This window comes from Stegodyphus dumicola, chromosome 11, assembly GCF_044657685.1.
Source record: "Stegodyphus dumicola isolate Sdum_Otavi_A_Nest chromosome 11, ASM4465768v1".
NCBI classification, from domain to species: Eukaryota; Metazoa; Arthropoda; class Arachnida; order Araneae; family Eresidae; genus Stegodyphus; species Stegodyphus dumicola.
This window is the reverse complement of record NC_140778.1, coordinates 89,744,252-89,763,836: the sequence shown is the minus strand read 5'-3', so window position 1 is coordinate 89,763,836 and position 19,585 is coordinate 89,744,252. Positions and strand designations below refer to the sequence as shown.

At 34.4% G+C, this 19,585-nt stretch overlaps 1 protein-coding gene across 2 annotated transcripts in view; it reads left to right on the top strand.

The window, feature by feature from the left end:
* Positions 1–19,585, top strand: part of LOC118205913 (apoptosis regulator R11-like) — a 99,392-nt gene that overhangs the window by 33,750 nt on the left and 46,057 nt on the right. For both annotated transcript variants that reach the window (XR_015044065.1, XM_085826982.1), the window contains exon 4: positions 4,990–5,214. Coding sequence is in view for 1 of the 2 variants with exons in the window: in XM_085826982.1 (XP_085683108.1) it covers positions 4,990–5,214 (225 nt within the window). In the remaining variant the exon portion in view is untranslated. The remainder of the gene's footprint in view (positions 1–4,989; positions 5,215–19,585) is intronic.

The following is a 19,585-nucleotide window of genomic DNA, read 5'->3' as shown; positions in this document are numbered from 1 at the left end:
AGTGATCATTTGTTTAGTGTCCGACGCACTGATTCTTCATTTCAAATTCCCTTGCTGGTATATGAATAGGCAGACTGCTTTAGATTCTTCTACGGGGGCAGTTCAGACACAAACTTCCGTAGACGCGTGGTGCAAATAATAGTGGGTGGAGTGCAACCATTGTTATATCAAGCAATCTGTGATTCAGTAAGCTACCTTAGTGCCGCACGTGTGCAGGTTGTAACGTCACAAAATGTGCGCAGGTTGTAATGTCACAAAATGTGTGCTGCAGCGCATGTGCAGGTTATAATGTCATATATGCGCTGCTATTGAAAATACGGCCAAATGCGAGGAGTAAATCTTTAATATGAGTATCAGGAGTAATACGATATTGGGAAAAAAACTGTCAGCGGCAGACATTCATCGTGAACTATGGTTGTATACGGTCTAAATATTATGAGTGAAGGAATAGGGCGTTGGGTGAGATTTTTCAAAGGAAGAAGATTCTTTGATGCTGAATCAAGCAGTGGGAGGCTGTCTGTACTGAGTTATGACATCGTCAAACAAATTGACCACAAAATCCGTCAGATCCGTCGATTCATAGTCCCGGAACTACTTCCACAACAATTTCCGACCATTTGTTAGACTGTTTTGTACGAGGCATTCACCGAAAAATTAGGCTTCCGGGAGTTCTGTGCCCGATGGGTACCGAAAATTCTCATGGAGATCCAAGAAACCAATCGAATGGGCGATGCCTTACTTTCCCAGTAGCACACGGAAGGGGAGGAGTTTTTCAATAGAATAGTGACTGTCAACGAGATACGGGTAGCGCATATGAATGCTGAGAGAAAACGGGAGTCAACGTGAGGTTGTACCGGTTCTCCAACCCGGCTGAGGAAAGCCCGTCGAACCTTGTCAGGTTATGGTCACCGTGTTTTGGAATCATGCTTGTCGAATGCATGGAACGTCGTACGATAATCCATCCTGAAGTGTACTGTAACACTTTGAGAAAACTGAAAAAAGCCATCTAGAACAGAAGTTGCGACTTGCTGACAGTTGGGGTTGTGTTGCATGATAACGCTCGCCCTCACAGTGCTCCATGAATACAAGAACTTTTGCGCAATTCAAATGAGACGTGCTTCCACATCTTCCCTACAGCCCGAACTTGGCTGTTCTTCATTACCACATTTTCCCTGAAATGAAGAAGCGAATTGAGGCACAACACTTCGCTGACTATGAGGAACTTCAAATCGCTGTGACAAGGGTCGCGGTCGGCTGGTATGTAGAAGTGCTATGGAGTAGTGATTGGTAATGCAGAAGTGATTGGTAAGTTGCTTCTCGGCAGTGGTAAGTGCAGAAGTGATTGGTAAGTTGGTAAAATGCTATGACAAGTGCTTGAATGTACACTGCTCAAAAAAAAAAAAAAAAAAGGGACAGTTCTCCCGTTCTACTGAGCCGATTGACAAAATTCAAACTGCGTTTTTCATGTCTCGAAAGCGCGACTTAGGATATATATTAGATTTATATATAGCACTATTCTAACATAGGTATTTTGACACAAAACCGGACTTTTCTGAAATAACATATTAAAATTTTTCCATATTTCGATTCTACGACTCAAATTATGCCAGAATACCAAGTTTTGTAAAAATCGTACAAGTAGTTTTTAAAATATTAGCTCTCAAAATTTTAACTCCTCAATGTTAATTGAATTTGGTAAATATTTATTAATGTCTCTTTTTTTATTAAACTTTTATTATTTTTCCTTTCACATTTTGAAATTTAGGTTCATTCCAAATAAAATTTATCCATTTTTTCTGTTTTATTTTTTAAATTTCTATTTTTAACTAATTTTTATAAATTTTTCGAAAAAAAATTTAATTATAACCTATAAAATTTTTACCATCATCTTAAAGTAGGCGTATTTTTAAGCATATCTGCAAAAAATTAGACCTTTTTTATTCAAAATTTTTTAAGATATACACGAATTTACATATTTTTGCGTTTTGAAATTTGGCATTTTTTTTTTTTTTTTTTTTTTTTTTTTTTTTTTTTTTTGAGCGATAATAACGCCAAATGTGGTCTATGGATTTTTGTTACAGTGAAATGCCACAGCTATTTTTAACCTTAAATTTCAAGTAAAATTTTACGGAGAATTAATTATATGAAATGTTTTACCTCAATGATGCGTAATAAGTATTTATTAATACTATATGAAAAAATATTTTTTTAATTATAGAGGATATTATTCAAATTTTTAACTATTTTTTTTAAATTTCTCTCTATCTTCCTTTTTTTAAAAAAATAAGAGTAAATTTTTACCATCGGCGTTTTATCGTCTGCTACTTTACTTTGTTTAAATCGAATTGTCTAAAACTGAGAATTTTCGTTTGATGTTTATTTGAATTTTATGACATTAACTGCATAATTTATTTCTAAACAAACTGTTGCTTTTGAAGTGGCTGAAAGAGCGGCTGACACTATCATCCATATTTTTAAAGCACAGTATATTTTTATAGAAACATAAGATTTAGAATAATAATTTTTATAAAAGTCGAATTATGATATAAACATACAACCCTCTAGAGACTGAATTAACAGAAGTTTAATGATTGTGTAGAAATGATCTGCAGCTACTTAATGGCTGGATAAGTCAGCAGGTTCTGTGGACAAGTAAGAATACTTATATAAACGACACCCAACATTCTGGATTCAATTAACAACGAGGATATGATGTTTATTAAATGAATTTAAGAAGTTTTAAAACATAAAAAAATCAACTAATTTTTTTATCCTAAAATAAATTTTTGTGCGTAGCGTATTTTTATTATATCCTTAAAATTCTAATTTAGAATGTAATTGTCAAAAACTGAATCCTAATCATCAGTAAAATAATAAGTAATTATTACGGTTATTAATAAATCCTTCTTATAAAGTAATTGCAAATATTTCAATAAACTTTCTGTCTGAATGCAAATATTTTTCTATGCAAATATTTTTAATTTTATATTAATCAAGATTGCACACGATATTATTTATTTGCACTTCAATTCTTACCGTCAGCTCTAGTAGAAGTTACAAATCAATTATATTTAATTAAGGATTGGATTGGATTATTTAATTATGGCAAAGCACACAAGGGCTATCTGTCTAAAGGGAGGGATGCCTTCGTGGAGGACTTTCTAAGGGAAACTGGCTCGTATACACGTTACACATGGGGAAAACCACGAAAACGCCCATGCAACCAGCCCATTTACCGGGACTAGAACTCGAACTTCGGAGTGAACTACCGGTGTTCAGCGACTTTACCGCTCGGCCATTTGTGGGCCTTTATGAAATGGAAGGCGATAACTTTATTTAAAATGATTGTCAAAAATATCAAGATATTTTGAAAAGTTGGATACTTTTTAATATAACTGCAGAATGCCTAAAGAAAAAGAGAAAAAAAAAAAAAAAAAAAAGATAAATTTGCGTAAAATTTAGTATTTTTTTTTTTTTTTTTTTTTTTTTTTTTTTTTTTTTTTTTTTTAATTTAAAACCTTTTAATCTTATGATATTTGATTCTTGCGATTTCAAAAATAAAATATCTGACTAGAATATGAATAACATTTTAAGAAACCAAATGTAAGATAAAATTGTGTAAAGCAATGGGCACAATGATAAAACTGTTTAAAGCAGTGTATGCAAGTCATCCTAAGTTAAAATTTCGGTTATACATCTCTCTTATTTATATATATTTTTTCTGAACGGAACATTGAAAGGCGTGTAAAACTGTGCTTTACTGTATTTTCTCTTTTAATATAGTATGCAGTTTTCAAACGCATCGTAGTCTGGGTTACAAAGGATTCTTCCGAAAGAAAGGCAATGCAAATAAATAAAATCAAATTCTGGAAAATTTATATTAATAAATATATTTAAAATGCTTAGTTCGAAGGAATAAATAGAAAATTTTAAAACAATTATCTGAAAAGACAATGCAACACAAACAATTAAAATAAAAGTATAAAAATTTAAAAATTACCTAAAATAATAACTATGACAAAAAATATATATAAAGAAAACTATTTGAAGGAAAAAAAAATAAACGCTGCACCTTTATTTACGCAGTTCGAATAGGTAAATAGAAATTTTTAAAACAGTTATTCGAAAAAAAACCATGCAACTTGAACAATTAAAATGAAATTCGAAAAAGAAAAAATTACTTAAAATAATAAGTTATAATTAAAAATATAATATAAAGAATATTATGTGGAAAAAAGGAATGATGGTGACATTTTTTCCTCTCACGGGAAAGGAAACTAGGTTGCCATATATTAAGAAGTTCGCCAAGTGAACTATTCTTGGCGCAAACTGAAAGAAAAGTGCCAACATAAATTTGTGAATTTCTCCATAAATTTCGCTCTAAATATTACAAAATTTCATATTTAGGCGTAATTTGAGTTGTAGAATCGAAATATGTAAAAAATTGGCATGTTATTTCAGAAAAAGTCCGATTTTGTGTCAAAATACCTATGTTAGAATAGTGCTATATATAAATCTAATATATATCCTAAGTCGCGCTTTCGAGACATGAAGAACGCAATTTGAATTTTGTCAATCGACCCAGTAGAACGGGAGATATAGAACTGTCCCCCCCCCCCTTTTTTTTTTTTTTTTGAGCATGTGGCTTTTTTTTTTTTTTTTTTTTTTTTTTTTATTTACAGCGAAACAGATGTTAGTTTCCGAATTGCCCTCGTAATTTTTGCCATACGTAACGGTAATGTGACCCAACTTTCCTTAGAGGTTGTCCTCTAAGAAAATATATCACCAGTGGAAAGCAGTTCTTTGATGTTTTATCTTAATTAATCAACCGATTTATCTTAACCAAAGCACTATGGTTTCAGGTTAATGAAGCTGTTACGGTCTCCCGTCTGCTCGTGAGAAGATATACTTTCCCTGTGTTACTAATAAACATGCACGTCTTCTTTATTAGTAATAAGCATCTAAACTAGTAACTATTTATATTTACAGATCAATTTAAGAGATTTGACTGGTGGGTCACTGAGAGAAATTGGATCTCAGATTTTCAGGAATGGAATTAATGGATGTTCTCTAACAGTATTTTATGTCTTCTGCAAGGAACTGATGAAAAGATGTTGGAACGCTGTGGTCAACTTAGGCAGAAAGATTTATGTATGGACAACAGATTTTATTTTTGACACTATCTGCCCCTGGGTTGCAAATAATGGTGGCTGGGTGAGCAACTGTTGCTTTGTAATACTTAATACATTATTTTCTTGTGTTTGTGCCTCTCAGCTGGGTATAAAGTTTAATTTTAATGAGCAGTTTAAAATGGGATTAAATAATAAAGGTAATTCCGAAAAGAATAGTATTCTAAAATTCCTTAACAACTTAATGTTATGCAAATGCTATTGAAACTAAAATTGTGTATTATATTTTAATTATTAACCTATGAATATTTTAATAATTTAGGAAGAACGTAAAGCCTTAAAAAAACTCTGTATGTTTAAACGTTAGTTGTAAAAGCAAATTTTGCTTTCCGAAATGGTTATTAACCAAAAGGAATGTTATTACCGAATAAGATATTAGTCTCGATACGGAATTTTGGGTTGAATCACTATAAACGGCATATTGCGTTTTCAAACAGTTGCCACAAATTATTATCGCCTTGTATTATATTTAAGGAAATTAAAAAATGAATGTATGCATATTTCTCGCATTGTGAAAAAAAAAAGGGTACCTATTAAAACTAACCATCAAATTCTGAATAACGTAGTCCTCCACCCGACCATGTGCCCCTGGAAGCCCAAATTTTTATATTTCATATTTTGTAAAATTTAATAAATTTTATGGCAACACTGTGCGAGAATTTTTTTTTTCTCCAACGCGCAAAGCTGTCTGTCGGAAATTCTAAAGCTAGGTTGTTTTTAAATATTTTGTGATTTCCCTTTTGGATCGAATTTTATTTTGCGTGAGCGCCAAGAACGGGTTATTTAACAAATACAGTAAACACATAAAGCTTTAATAATAAAAGGACTAAAAAAAAATGAAAAGCCATCTTAGTAAGAAAACTGAACACTGATGTGATGAACTGAGAAAAAAAAAGCATGCCGACACTTAACGCTGCGTCGCTAAATGTATATTACTATGTTGCTTTTAAAATTTTGTAATTTTGCTGTTGAATTGTGTATGGCGTTAGTGCGAATTGGTAATAATAAAAATGACAAAAAAGGGGAGTCCTACTAACCTGCCTTTTTTGTCTTTTTAGCTTGGTTATTAAGCTTGATTATTTTTATTACCTTCCAATTTTTTTATAAATATACGTGTATTGATTATTAAAACTTCCGCTGTAATTAAAGATATATAGTTCAGTTTTATAATTAGTAAATCTTAAAATAACTAAACTACCTTGCTAAATATTGGTAACAGTGTAAAATGTACGCACAAGCAGGGAATTGTTTTGTGAAAATAAAAGCAATCAATATTATTTAAATTGTTAAGCCTTCAAGATATATAATTTTACGGTGTCGTTATGTGTACTTTTTAATGTGCTATGTATATCATTTAAATCGTACATGTAGAAATAGCATTCTCCACGTATTTCTTCAGCTCCCGGTATTCAAGCTGTAAAATTAATAGGGGTGATACGCAAATAAATACGCTATCTGTTATTAGTAAAATAGTTTCTCCTGGGATTATAAGTATATAATTAAATATTATAGTAAATTTTAAATTGCTTATCTTGTACACTTAAAAATAAATTAATACAATGCTGTAACAAAAATCGTATTTTTCTTTATTTTTATTATTAACATGTAAGAAATTTCATAATTTAATATAAACATGAAAGTCTTCTGAAAAAAACAAATATCTGTACTTTTAAACTTTAATTGCAGATATAAATTTTTAATTTCTTAAATGCGAATGTATATGTCTCCTGGTTCATAACATTGCTGCTGTGATTCTAAATATGTAATTAATAAATCTTGAAAGCTAAAATAATTTATTTAAAAGTTGTTAATACTTATACACGAGCCTATGAAAATTAAGTCGTGTTTTTCTTTTTGTTGATTTTTTTTAACCTACAACTGTTTTAATAAGTGTAACCTTGAAATCTTTCGAAATGATATCTGCATATTTAAACTTTAGTTCCAGAATTTAAATGGTCGATTTCCAAAGTTCTTACTTGATAAATATACATCTATTGATTAATACAAATACTATTAATATACTAGTGATTATAAATGCATAAATAAGTTTTATAATTAATAAATCTTAACCAGCTCTCATTTAAGAGTGCGTACCGTTTGGTGTCGCTAGAATCGAGCCATGACCAGTATATTTGTCAATCACAGAGTAAGTTGCACTGTAAGATATTCGATGACAAAGATGGGTTTACTTTATAAAATTGAAAATTTTATTACTAATATTTTCTTATTTAGTTAACATAAGCATATATTACATAAATATTAAACTAAAAACGCAATAAACTAAGTTAAATATTATACATATAAAAGTAAGAATTTAAATTCCTGCTGTGGAGTGATATTCAGTGAAACAGGGTACTATACACAACGGGACTTTGAAAATCGAACACCGGTAAAGCGATTCCTTCCTTATCTTACGTTTGTAGCAATGCGAACACCTTCGCGTGTTCTTTTTTTTTTTTTTTTTTTTTTGGTGGGGGGGGGGGTATGTTCCGGGTATATAATCCGGAACAAGATTCCTGCCTAATTGGCTTATATTAGGTCTAAATGGCCGAGTTTGTGTCAATTTATTTCTTTCAATTGGATACATTGCAAAAGTGTCTTCAATAAATTTGAGCAAAAAGTTGATACGCGATAATGTTCCATTATTTTTTATATAATATGAATGCATTCAGACACATAATGTCTAAGAAATGGAGAAATATCTTTCTGTACTACTTTTTGAGGCCTTTCTTGCTGTGGAGTACGTTATGATAATTCCTTCGCTCATATCCACTCCACTTATTTTTTTATTATAATCAATCACTAGCTCCAGTTTCTTTGTTATTATGTTTCTTTTCTCTGTTTCTATTACGTTGTCATTATGTGCAGTGCTTAACTAAATAAACCTCCCTCTTATCTTTCGATTTCATTATACGCATGACAGGTATACTCGTCAATACACAAAATCGTGTCGCATCTCCATGACGAGTATGCTCGCCAATCACAGTTAACTGGTTAAAATTACTAACCGCATGGATTTACCCACCAGCCCCATGCTGTTAAATGTCTGAACACTGGTAGTTTTGACCTAGGCTCGAAACCAGGTGAACGGGCTTTGCTGCATAGACATTTCGTGATTTTCCTCATGTGTAACGCATATATGAGCCAGTTTCCTGTAGAAATTCCTCCACGAAGGCATCCCCACCCTTAGAAGTTGGCTCTAATGTGTTTTGGCAGAATTAACTATCCTAACCTACCACATGACTTTTTAATGGAAGTAAAAAAAGGAAATATAATCACCCATCTAAATGCGATTGGAATACTGTTATGTCATATAAATGTTATGAGGATTTAGTGTATTTGCTTTGGTATTGTAAAATTCACACTGATTGCATTTTCTTTGCTGTTATTCAGAAATCCTTTCGGAGCTGCTTTTTTAATTTTTGCATTTCTAATTAAAAATCTGCTGTATCTTATTGCACAGCTACAACATGTAATACGAGGGCCATCCAGGAAGTAGATTACGTTTCCGTCTGTGTCCGCTAGGGGCGGGGCTAGCGCGGCCATCTTGGGGTCAGAGCGTTGCGCAGCTCAGTCTGCATCTAGCCGTGCTAGTGAGAGGTTCGTGCTGTGCTCCGTTCAGATACTGTGACGGTTTGAAATGTCTGCGTTAATTGAAAATCCCGCGAGCTGCGAGGTGCGCTCAGTAATAAGGTTTCTGACTTCAAAAAACTGTAAACCGATAGAAATCTATCGGCAGCTTCGTGAAGTGTATGGGGACAACATTATCACTGAAGGTGGAGTGCGTCAGTGGGTCATAAGATTTCAAAATGGCCGAACCAATGTTCACGACGAAGATCGAAATGGGAGACCCAGCATAGTGACCGCCGAACTTCTCGAAAAAGTCGATGCTAAAGTCCGTGAAAATCGAAATTTCACAATAACGGAACTTTCTTTGAGTTTTCCACAAATTTCGCGAAGTTTGTTGCACGAAATCATCAGCGAAAAGCTTGGTTACCACAAGTTTTGTGCAAGATGGATTCCAAAAATCTTGACAGAGGACCACAAAAATCAGCGAATGGCTGCAGCGTTGAACTTTTTGGACGCTTACCATAAGGATGGTGACTCTTTACTCGATCGCATCGTTACTGGTGACGAAACATGGGTGAAACATGTGAACTGTGAAACGAAATTGCAATCAATGCAGTGGGGGCACACAAGTTCTCCCCAAAAACCCAAGAAATGCATGCAAACAATGTCGGCAAGGAAGATGATGGCGACTGTTTTTTGGGACAGAAAAGGTGTAATTTTGGTGGACTTCCTGGAAAGAGGCACTAATTTAAACTCTCAAAGGTATTGCCAAACTCTCCAAAAACTCAGAAGAGCAATTCAAAACAAGCGCAGAGGAATGTTGAGCTCTAAGATCTTGTTGATTCACGACAACGCCCGGCCCCACACGGCAAATGTCACTCGTAAAGTTCTTGAATCTTTTAAGTGGGAGTTGTTTCCTCATCCGCCGTACAGTCCCGACCTGGCACCGAGCGACTTCCACCTATTCCCAGCAATGAAGAAGTGGCTGGCTATGCAGCGTTTTGATGACGACGCACAGCTGCAAGAAGAGGTAACGAAGTGGTTGAAGGCGCAGGCGGCCGAATTTTTCGATGAAGGAATTTCCAAGCTCGTACATCGCTACGATAAATGCCTTAATTTGTATGGTGACTATGTAGAAAAGTAGTATTTGAGTGTGGCTTTCATCTGTATATAATAAAATTTGTTTCCTATACTTTGTTTATTTTTTTATTCCAAAACGTAATCTACTTTCTGGATAGCCCTCGTATATATGAGTTGTGTGTTAATCTTTTGCATATGTTGTAGGGAAGGTTCCGAATGATACAATAGTAACAATATATTGGGTTGAAACATAAGTAATGGCCGTTTATGTTGTGTTTAAAATTACGGGGTAAAAATAAAACATATTGGCATAATGTTTTGTGTTATTCCAAAGAGAATCTTTCTATCTACAAGATGGCTCATTTGATTTTTTTTTTTTTTTTTTTTTTTTTTTTTGTCTAAGCTAATTTTTGTTATTTTCAGATCGTTAAAATAGAGTGTCAAGTCGGATTTTTTTTTTTTTTTTTTTTCCGTTTAATCGATGCACCAATGCTGCAGAAGATTCCCGAAAGATTTGTGAAGTGTATGGAGAAGGTGCAATGCCTGAACGAACTGCAAGATATTGGTTTGCCAAATTAAAAAATGGAAATTTCGAGCTCGAAAATGCTGCTCGCTGCAGACGACCAAATGAGTTTTATGAAGAGCATTTGCATCAACTTCTGCACGAAGACGCGCCTCAAACCACTCGAGAATTAGGTGAACGAATGGGTTGTAGCCAAATGACTACACTTCGACATCTTGGGTCTATGGGGAAAAGTCCAGAAACTCGGATATTATTGGCGGTACTTTTCCGTTTTGCCAGAGCAAACGATAAAGTCACCAATAATGGTACAACTGATGCCAAACGGAATATCTTCGCTGGTGTCCTTTTACCTTTCATTTTCAAAACAAGTAGCAGCCATTTCTTATCAGATTGATTGATTCTTTCGATACTGGCATAAATTACATAGAATTTTTACCAGTTAGTTCAATTTTATGCCCTAAGGCCATTCGCGGTAATTAAGTCAATTAGGATGCAATCACACTGCTCACCCGAAGGCGAAAATATAAAAAAGACAAAGTCAAGGTTTAAATTCATCAATTCTAATGAGAATGCACTAGTGAAGTAAAGCGTTGCGGTATTACATACTTTCTTGAGTAAGTTATTCGTACGAATTGAAATAAGTCTTGCATTTAAACTTGTATTCCAAATTAAGATTTAACTTGAAATTAATGTAGACAATTACTGAGGGAATTAGATTTTTGTAACGTAGTTTACGTGAGAGGAGTTCCCTTGGAATCACATGGATGAAACGGCGAATCAGGATGTTGTACCGTGAAAGCATATAAATTCTTAAATTAATGTATTTTTACAAATTTATTGGCTTTTTATAAAATTTTAAACGATATTAAAATGTTTATGCCTTCAAAATAAAAATTTCTCAAAACTAACATTTGTTAACATTTTTTATGTGTATACTGTATGCTGTCGCCAACAAAGACTGCTTGGCGAGATTTGCGCCGGCGAAATGGAAAAGTACCTTATTGACTAATTTATTGTTTTGTTTTGTTAAAATAAAAATTTTTAAATTAAAATAGGACCATTATTTTATCAGGTTCAATGTTCCGTCTAACCTTCTTCGGGAACATGCAAGGACCTGACTCGGAACAGAGAGCTTACTAAAGCTATGTTCAGTCACTGTGGGAAGTAGACAGGATACACAAGAAGGGTATACAAAACCCTTTATTTTTCTCTATTTACAATAACTTCTGTATTTCGGAAATACACAGACCCGCTACTTGGGGTCAAAACGTAAAAGTATAAAAATAAAACTAAACTCTAATTTAACTTTGAAGTAATAAACATGGAAGATTGGCCTTATATTAACAGGAAGCCGTATGTAGTACAGAGAACTGTGAACACTACAATACGTTTAAAAATTATCAAGAGGATTAAAACCTCTGGCCTGGAAGGCAACCAGCAACTGAGTAAACTTCTAAGGTAAGCGGCCTGCTTCGACTAACTGCTTCCTCTCTCTTGCTTGGCAAAAAGCCACAACTTAAATACTTGGCATTCGCCAGACAAACTTTGCATAAATACTTTAACACTTATAATTCTGGCCGGAAGTAGAAAATAAGAAGTGATAGTAAAGATTTAAAATAAAATAAACGTTAGTAAAACTTAAGATCCTTACAATTTATGTTCCAACCCAATAGTATTAGTAGGCATAGTAGTCAACGACATAGTTTTAACATTTGAACTTTTGGAGAAGAAATATATTATATGAACATTTAGTTCTGCGGTAAGCTGCCAACCCTCTCCCTGAACATCACTTAAGAGTAACGTTGCAGAGTAAGTATTTACAAGAGCAGGAAACACAAAAAATCAGTGATGCTTTCCTCAGAATTTAAACTCCGGATTACCCGACTGCTAGACGGACATGCATTTACGTTGACGAAGGCACGAGGTTTTTCATATACACTGACTGTCATAGAAAAATTAAACTACCCTTTTTTCATCGGTTGTAAAATGCAGTTTTCCAGCAAGGCAACGCTCGACCGCATACAACAGCTATCAACAGACGAATCATGCAAGGTACTTAGATGCTTTGGTGGCCACCGAGGTCTCCAGATATGACACCGATCAGGCATTTGTGAGATATGATTGGCAGTCGTTATGCTGTACTTTCCCAGTCTCAGTCAAAACTGTAGAAGATGGTGAAACATACGGTCATCTTCAAGATGATATAGGTATGCTGATTGCATCTGTAATCGAATTGTTGCTTCGTATAATGCCGGAAGAAGTGGTCTTACTTTAATTTCCCTCTGATTACTCCGTATATTCAATGGCTGTATGGCATTATCTCATGGAAATTACAATCACTTATTTATATACTCATTCTTTGCCCAGCTGTCAATTCTCATCCTTATTCTACCTCATTCTTTGCCCAACTGCCATTTTTCATTGTTTCCTACTCGTTCTTTGCCCAACTGCCAATTTTTGTCGTTTCCTACTCATTTTTTCCAGTCGCGGATACTTAGCTGATAACCACATAGCCGACGGGACACTTAACCGACACCAGTTAGCTGACAAGACATTTGGCCGACACGGACACTTAGCAGACAGGACATTTAACCGACACGGACACTTAGCTGACAGGTCATTTAGCCAAGACCGACAGTTAGCCGACACGACATTTAGCCGACACGGACAGTTAACCGACAGGACATTTAGCTACGGGACACTTAACTGTCAAGTCATTTAGTCAACAGGACACTGAGCCGACAGTGACGTTTAGCTGACACGTACACAATAATTATTCAAATTTACTATCAATTACAAAATTTCTCAACTTCTCCATATGTTCAATATTTAAGTTATTTTTTCACCTATCAGTAAAATTCAGTTTTTGATTCTGGAAAATCTCATATGTGCTTTTAATTATTGTGTTAATTTAGCATTGTTTGATATGTATCGTGCTGTTTGGTGTATATTGGCCAAATTGAAAAAGCACTGAAATTTCTTGTCAGGGAATATGAATCAAATTTCGAAAGGAAAAGAATTTTTTTAGTATGGTGGTCACTTAATTACATTTTAATATGGGATCTTCAAAAATTATCCGTAAAGCTTTTTCATTTAATCAACTTTCACATCATTAATAATTTTTCTTGTTTACGTAATGATATTCATTTTCCAATCTGGCTCTTCTTAATGCTTTCAAATTTGCAGGAAATTAAAAGCGCGATTCTGTAACATTTTATTGACCACGCCTCTCACTTAAAATACTTACTTAGGTTAATGTTTATAACACTAAACTGCTGCATAATGTTTAATTTAGAATTAAATTACTCTTTAAGGTTTTGTTTTATTCAGAACTGAATATATTTTCGGGAAAACTACATTTTTCACTCTTCATATACCGAAAACGCTGCTGATATGCAACTCCATTCTTATTTTCTAACCGCGCCTAGTAAATGATTTGGATCGTGTTAAGGTCGCGAGGAAGCCTTATGAATATGATTTATCGGAATTGGATAGTGCTTGTTTTAGTACAGTGCAAAAATATACATAGATTTCTCTTTTCCTAACTAATTTGTATATAATATTATGTACTCACAATTGTCTTTCATAATCATAGTATTACACATACAATCATATTTCTTCTCTCATCAGGCAACAGAAACCCAGGATAAACACCGTATATTGCAGTTCTTCTCTCTCTTTATATATTTATAGTATACACAATCATTTTACTTCCTTAAAAAAAATTATCCAATATTTCAGCTCTCTCAGTATTCGCTTTTGAAGTTTTATCATAATGGCCATAGTTAGTCGGTAAAAATGAGTTTGCCCAATTCCGACATTTTTTTTTTTTTTTTTATATATACTCTTATGCCGGGCTGTCGCTGTTGAGCTCGCGGCGTTGCCGGCTCTCTGACTAAGTATCCCAGTAGGGCACAAGACTTTGAATGGTCTGGCCGGGGAGTGAGAAGGCATCGGAAGTGAGAAAAAAAGGGGGGTGACCAGCGTCACAAGAAGAAAGAAAACGAAGAAAGCCACGCGCATGGAGAGGCTAAATACAAGTTGGTGTCTGGTAGTGTTGTTTCATGATGGATGGGTGGTTAAAATATGAGAATAAGTCTGAGAAAAGTTTTATTATCTAAATCAGATATTGTAACATATTACATACAATACAAATACAAGACACATAAAGAGATGCAAATGATAAAATAGCATATATACACTATATACACTATTTACAGGAAAATCTGTGAAAGCAAACTATGTAGTGAAATTATCGTCACGGGTGAGGTGAGCCGCATAAGGTCTGATGCAACTGTCCTCTCTCAGCGGAAGATAATCAAAAACTTTGAAATGACGTAAAAACTTGCATTGTATGGCTTTGTCAAAAAAGTTCTTGTTCATTTTATGGAGGTATTTTTCAACAGTATCCAGTTTAAGATCTCTGTGAAGAGTGTCGTTTGACACATAAAAATGTGCGTTTGTAATAAGTCTCATAAACTTATTATGTAGAACTTGCAGTTTATAAAGGGCTTTAACTGTAGCCCAAGCAGGGGATGCATAGGAAAAAATTGGCCTAATAATGGCCGTATAAAGGTGTCTTTTACGGGAAAGATCCAATTTAGAGTATGTACCCATTAGCAGGGGCGTAGCTGGAGGGGGGGCATCTGTCCCCGGGCGCAGGATCCAAGGGGCGCCAAACTGATGTTACGACATTTTAGAATTAAATGTTTTCCAGCCTTGGCAAGCAATAGGGGGCGAAATCTTCAGTTGTCCCTGGGCGTTGAAAACCTTAGCTACGACTCTGCCCAGTAGGCGTGCAAGATTGTTCATTACTGTATGAGCTTTGCTTCTGACTTTAATAATATGGTCTTTCCATTTGAATTGCTTATTCAGGACTACACCGAGGTAAGTAGCTTTTCTAAGTTCAGGTACTATAATATTGAAAATTTTAAGTTTTCTTCTAGCGGGAGTCATTATGTGTTTTTTGTTAATTAACAGAAGTTGTGATTTTTGAGCGTTGATGGAGATGCACCATTGCTTGCACCAGTGTTCAATATCAGTGACAAATCTTTGCATATTTTTAATAGCAGTATCGGCGTTAAAAGACTTAATGGCGAAGGCCGTATCGTTGGCGTAGCATCCGAGGAAGGAATTAACATCATAATTTATCTTAGGGAAGTCTGTGACATAAAAAATATACAAAATAGGTTCAAGTACAGAGCCTTGAGCCACTCCAGCTTTGAGCATCTTGCAATCAGGATTATCATCATGAATCTTCTGTTTGTAATAAAAGAGGTGAAGAGGAGAATGATGTCTCAACTAAAATCCAAAGTGATGAGCTTTTGGATAAGCCCCTCATGCCAGACGCGGTCGAAAGCTTTTGCCACGTCTAGCATGAATAAGGCAACTGTCTGATTGTTGTGCAAACCGGCACCGACAAATTCGGCTAATCTAACAAGCTGCTTGATGGTGCTTAACTTTTTCTGGAAACCAAATTGCTCAGGGGGGGATCTTGTAAAAGTAAGATTCAATTCTCTTTAAAATAACCCTCTCAAATAGTAAACTGATGGGTAATCTAAACCCGTCCGGTTTAGTAATATCCTTGCCCGGTTCGGGCAGCAAGATAATTTTAGCAGTCTTCAATTTTTTAGGAAAATAATTATTGGCAAGGCAGACATTAAGAATACTAGTGAGTTTTGAGATAACATTTGATGGAAGGTTTTTGATTGCAATATTGGTAATCTGATCAAAGCCAGGAGCTTTCCTATTTTTTAGTCTTCTAATAATTTCAGAAATCTCTTTAGGAGAGGTGTAATCGGTAATATTTTTAGTATTAATGCTATTAAGCCAATCATGAACAAAATTGTTGTTGTCAGTGACGAAATTATGATCACAAGAGTCTAGATTGGGTGTAAATTGCTGTTCAAGATGTAATGCCATAATATGCTATGAGAGGTTTATTACAAGTAGTTTGTGTCTTAAGATTTTGAGCAAAATTCCAAAAATCTTGATTGGGTTCATTGAAACTGCTGATCTTTTCATTCCATCTTTCCGTCCTGTAAATACTGATGTCATTTTTAATTTCTTTATTAAGTCTGTTTAGTTTCTTTTTAATTCTTGGATCCCATGAAACATTAAATCTCTTACGTAAGTTATTTCGTTCTTTAATTTTGTCCCGAATACGTTTGGGCAGTTTCTCTGAGTCATAATCCCATGGGATATTTTTAGTGGCAGTGTTAAAGGCCTGTTGGATGCATTCAGTAAAATTGTCAATTGCATTATCAATGTCGTTCTCCGTTTTGAGGCAAGTGATAATAGGTGGATCTTTAGTAATGATTTCTTTGAACATAGTCCAGTTCGTACTTTTCTTAGTTTCTTATTACTATTTTTGTTAGTGTCTAAGGTGGCGATTACAGGAATATGATCTGAAGTTAAATCCATTTTAGTCTCAAGATACATAGGAGGTCGTGGTCAGAAATATGTCAATTATATCTCCTCTGCGTGGGTTGCTAGGAAGATACGTATAGGAGGTGGGAGCGTAGAAATAGATGGTGGGATTATTAGTAATGTAGTTTTTCTCCATTTTTATTAGACTTATTATTAGACAGTCCCCATTCAACATTTTTAGAGTTTAAATTACCTGCTAGGATAACTTTCTTGTCCTCGGGAAGAAGTTTTTTGAGAAATTGCTTGTCCAAAATATTTGTGGAGGTTTGTAAAGAGCTACAACATAAACAATGCCATAGAGTGGTAGATTCACAGAGACGGTAATAGACTCATGTCCGTTATTTGATTCTGTATTGATAAGGCAGGATTGCAGGTTGTTCTTCACATACATGGCAACACCTCCACCTCTGTGACTCATGCGATCACCTCTGAAACAGTTATAGTTCGCAATTTTAATCTTATTACATGGACTTGCAAACATTTCGGTTATGAGTGCGATGTGAATATCGTAATTAATTAAGAAATTTTTTAGTTCTTGAAGTTTATTTAGCACTCCGCGTGCATTCCACGTCATAATCAAAATTGGCGCCCGAACGATGCTATTTGGACCCATTATCATTACTAGTGCTTTTCTTTTCTTGATTGTTTTTGTTTAGGTCTTTAACATGTTGAGTAAGCTGGAAAAGGCAGCACTTTTTATAACCGTGACAAGTTCAGCAAGATCAAGTAAAACTTTCTTTGCTTCACTAATCGTATCGGTGTAAATACCAGCAGAAAGACCTTTTGAGTAAGATTTGGCTTCGATTACTCTATTAGAGTAAGTCTTGATTTCTTCAACATTTGGCTTAGGGTATTTAATACATCCTTTATAACTGGATGTATGATTGAGCCCGCAATTGGCACAGCATAAGGATTTTTCAATATTGCCCTTATCGGGGCATGTATTTTTTTCCACATCGTACGCATTTTAGGTCATAGTTGCATCCTGATTGCATGTGGTTAAAGCCTTGACACCGTTAGCATTGTATCGGGCCTTGTCTACCACGCTATTCCACAACTTTAATGCTAAGATCACACAAATGAGTTTCATGGTATATGCGTTTCGAAGTATCATTTTTTGGCAACGTAACGAGAAAAAGACGGAGAATAGTTCCGACATTTTAATAGAGTTGCTTATTTTTATCTTCAGAATGGTAAATAACTGCCGGTTGACAATGAGGTAACAATGATTTTTAAACATCTCCTTTCGGTCATCATAACCTTTAAAGTTCTCTTTAGTATTTTTATAATAGCAAAATAAAATAGAGATGCTAATCTAACACTAAACCGCCAATATTTCCTTTAAAAGCATAATTCAAAAATAATACTTGCTTCGATAGTCAGGTTTGGGATATTTTCAAGCAACGCATTTATAAAGGTTTAGCCTAAAAAAGCAATTTTCAACGGAAGAGACTGGTTCTATATTAAGTAAAACGGGCACTCTATTTCTGATGTTCTCAGTAGCATCTGAGCAGTAAAGTCGCAGAGCACTGGTAATTCAGTCCGAATTTCGAATCCCGCGAACGGACTGTCCGTAGTTTGGGTGATTCCTTAGTGTTCCCCATATGTAACATGTATACGAGCCAGTTTTCCTTAGAACGTCCTCCACGAAGGCATCTCTCCCCTTAGGCAGATAGCCTTCTAGCGTTAGCGTAATTACATAAACCAAACCTACTTCTGTTAGGTGGCCGCAGTACCATGTAGCTAACCCAAAAAACGAGAAAAAGAAGGAATGAAAGAGAAAAAATAAAATAAAACTAATGAAAAATGAAATGAAAATTTATACATTTTTAACAGATATTGAGAAAAGTTATATTTTATAAGAAAAACATTAATATAACATATTACATTGAAAATTACACATCGCGACTTTCAAAACATAGTACATAATTTTTATCTATTTACATGGCTAATCTAGTTAAATCTAGCATCGACAGATAGCACTACATTACAGCGGCTTTTCAGGATCTGATGCTTTGCTCCGCCCTACTTGGTAAATGGCCGCCTCTTTCTGCAGCTTCAGTTATGAATAAAACAAAACCTTAAAGAATATCTTACTTCTAAATTAAACATTATATGCATTAGTTTAGGGCTATAAACATCAACCTAAAAATTTTAAGCGAGAGGCATGGTCAAGATAATATTACAGAATTTTTATCTCAAGGGTTGGTGGCCATGGACCTTATATGAGATAGACTGACCCGGTGGGCGGGGCGGGCGTCACTGACATGTGCCTAGGAAAGAGTAGGGACGATCTGGTTTACTTTTACACTGAAACGTATGGCGTTTGTATAACATAACTCTTTTTAATTATTAAATGTGACACGGGTAGACGGTTGCACTGATTTTTGGCGATTTACGTTGGCCGAATTGTTGGCTCGATTTTTACAAACGTCAGCCATCTTGAAAAACGCTGTTTTTACGCATAGTAAAGTATTCGAAACTTAAAAAATAAATAAATAAATATCGTTAAAAGTAATGGATTAATTTTTTGTTGAAAATGTCATTTTTTAAGATGGCAGGCAAGTGTAAATAAATACATTTACTATGAGTATAAAATACTAAAGTAAGGTTATTATTACTTTCATATAGCAAAGAAGAGAATAAAAACACCGCTATAAAAACATTGAGCCAACCTTTAATTAGATTAAAATATTACTGAAATTTAATATCGAATTAAAAATCATCATACCAACATTTAAAAGAATTAGAATGTTATTAAATTCAAATACTTTAAAATACGTTATATAGAATA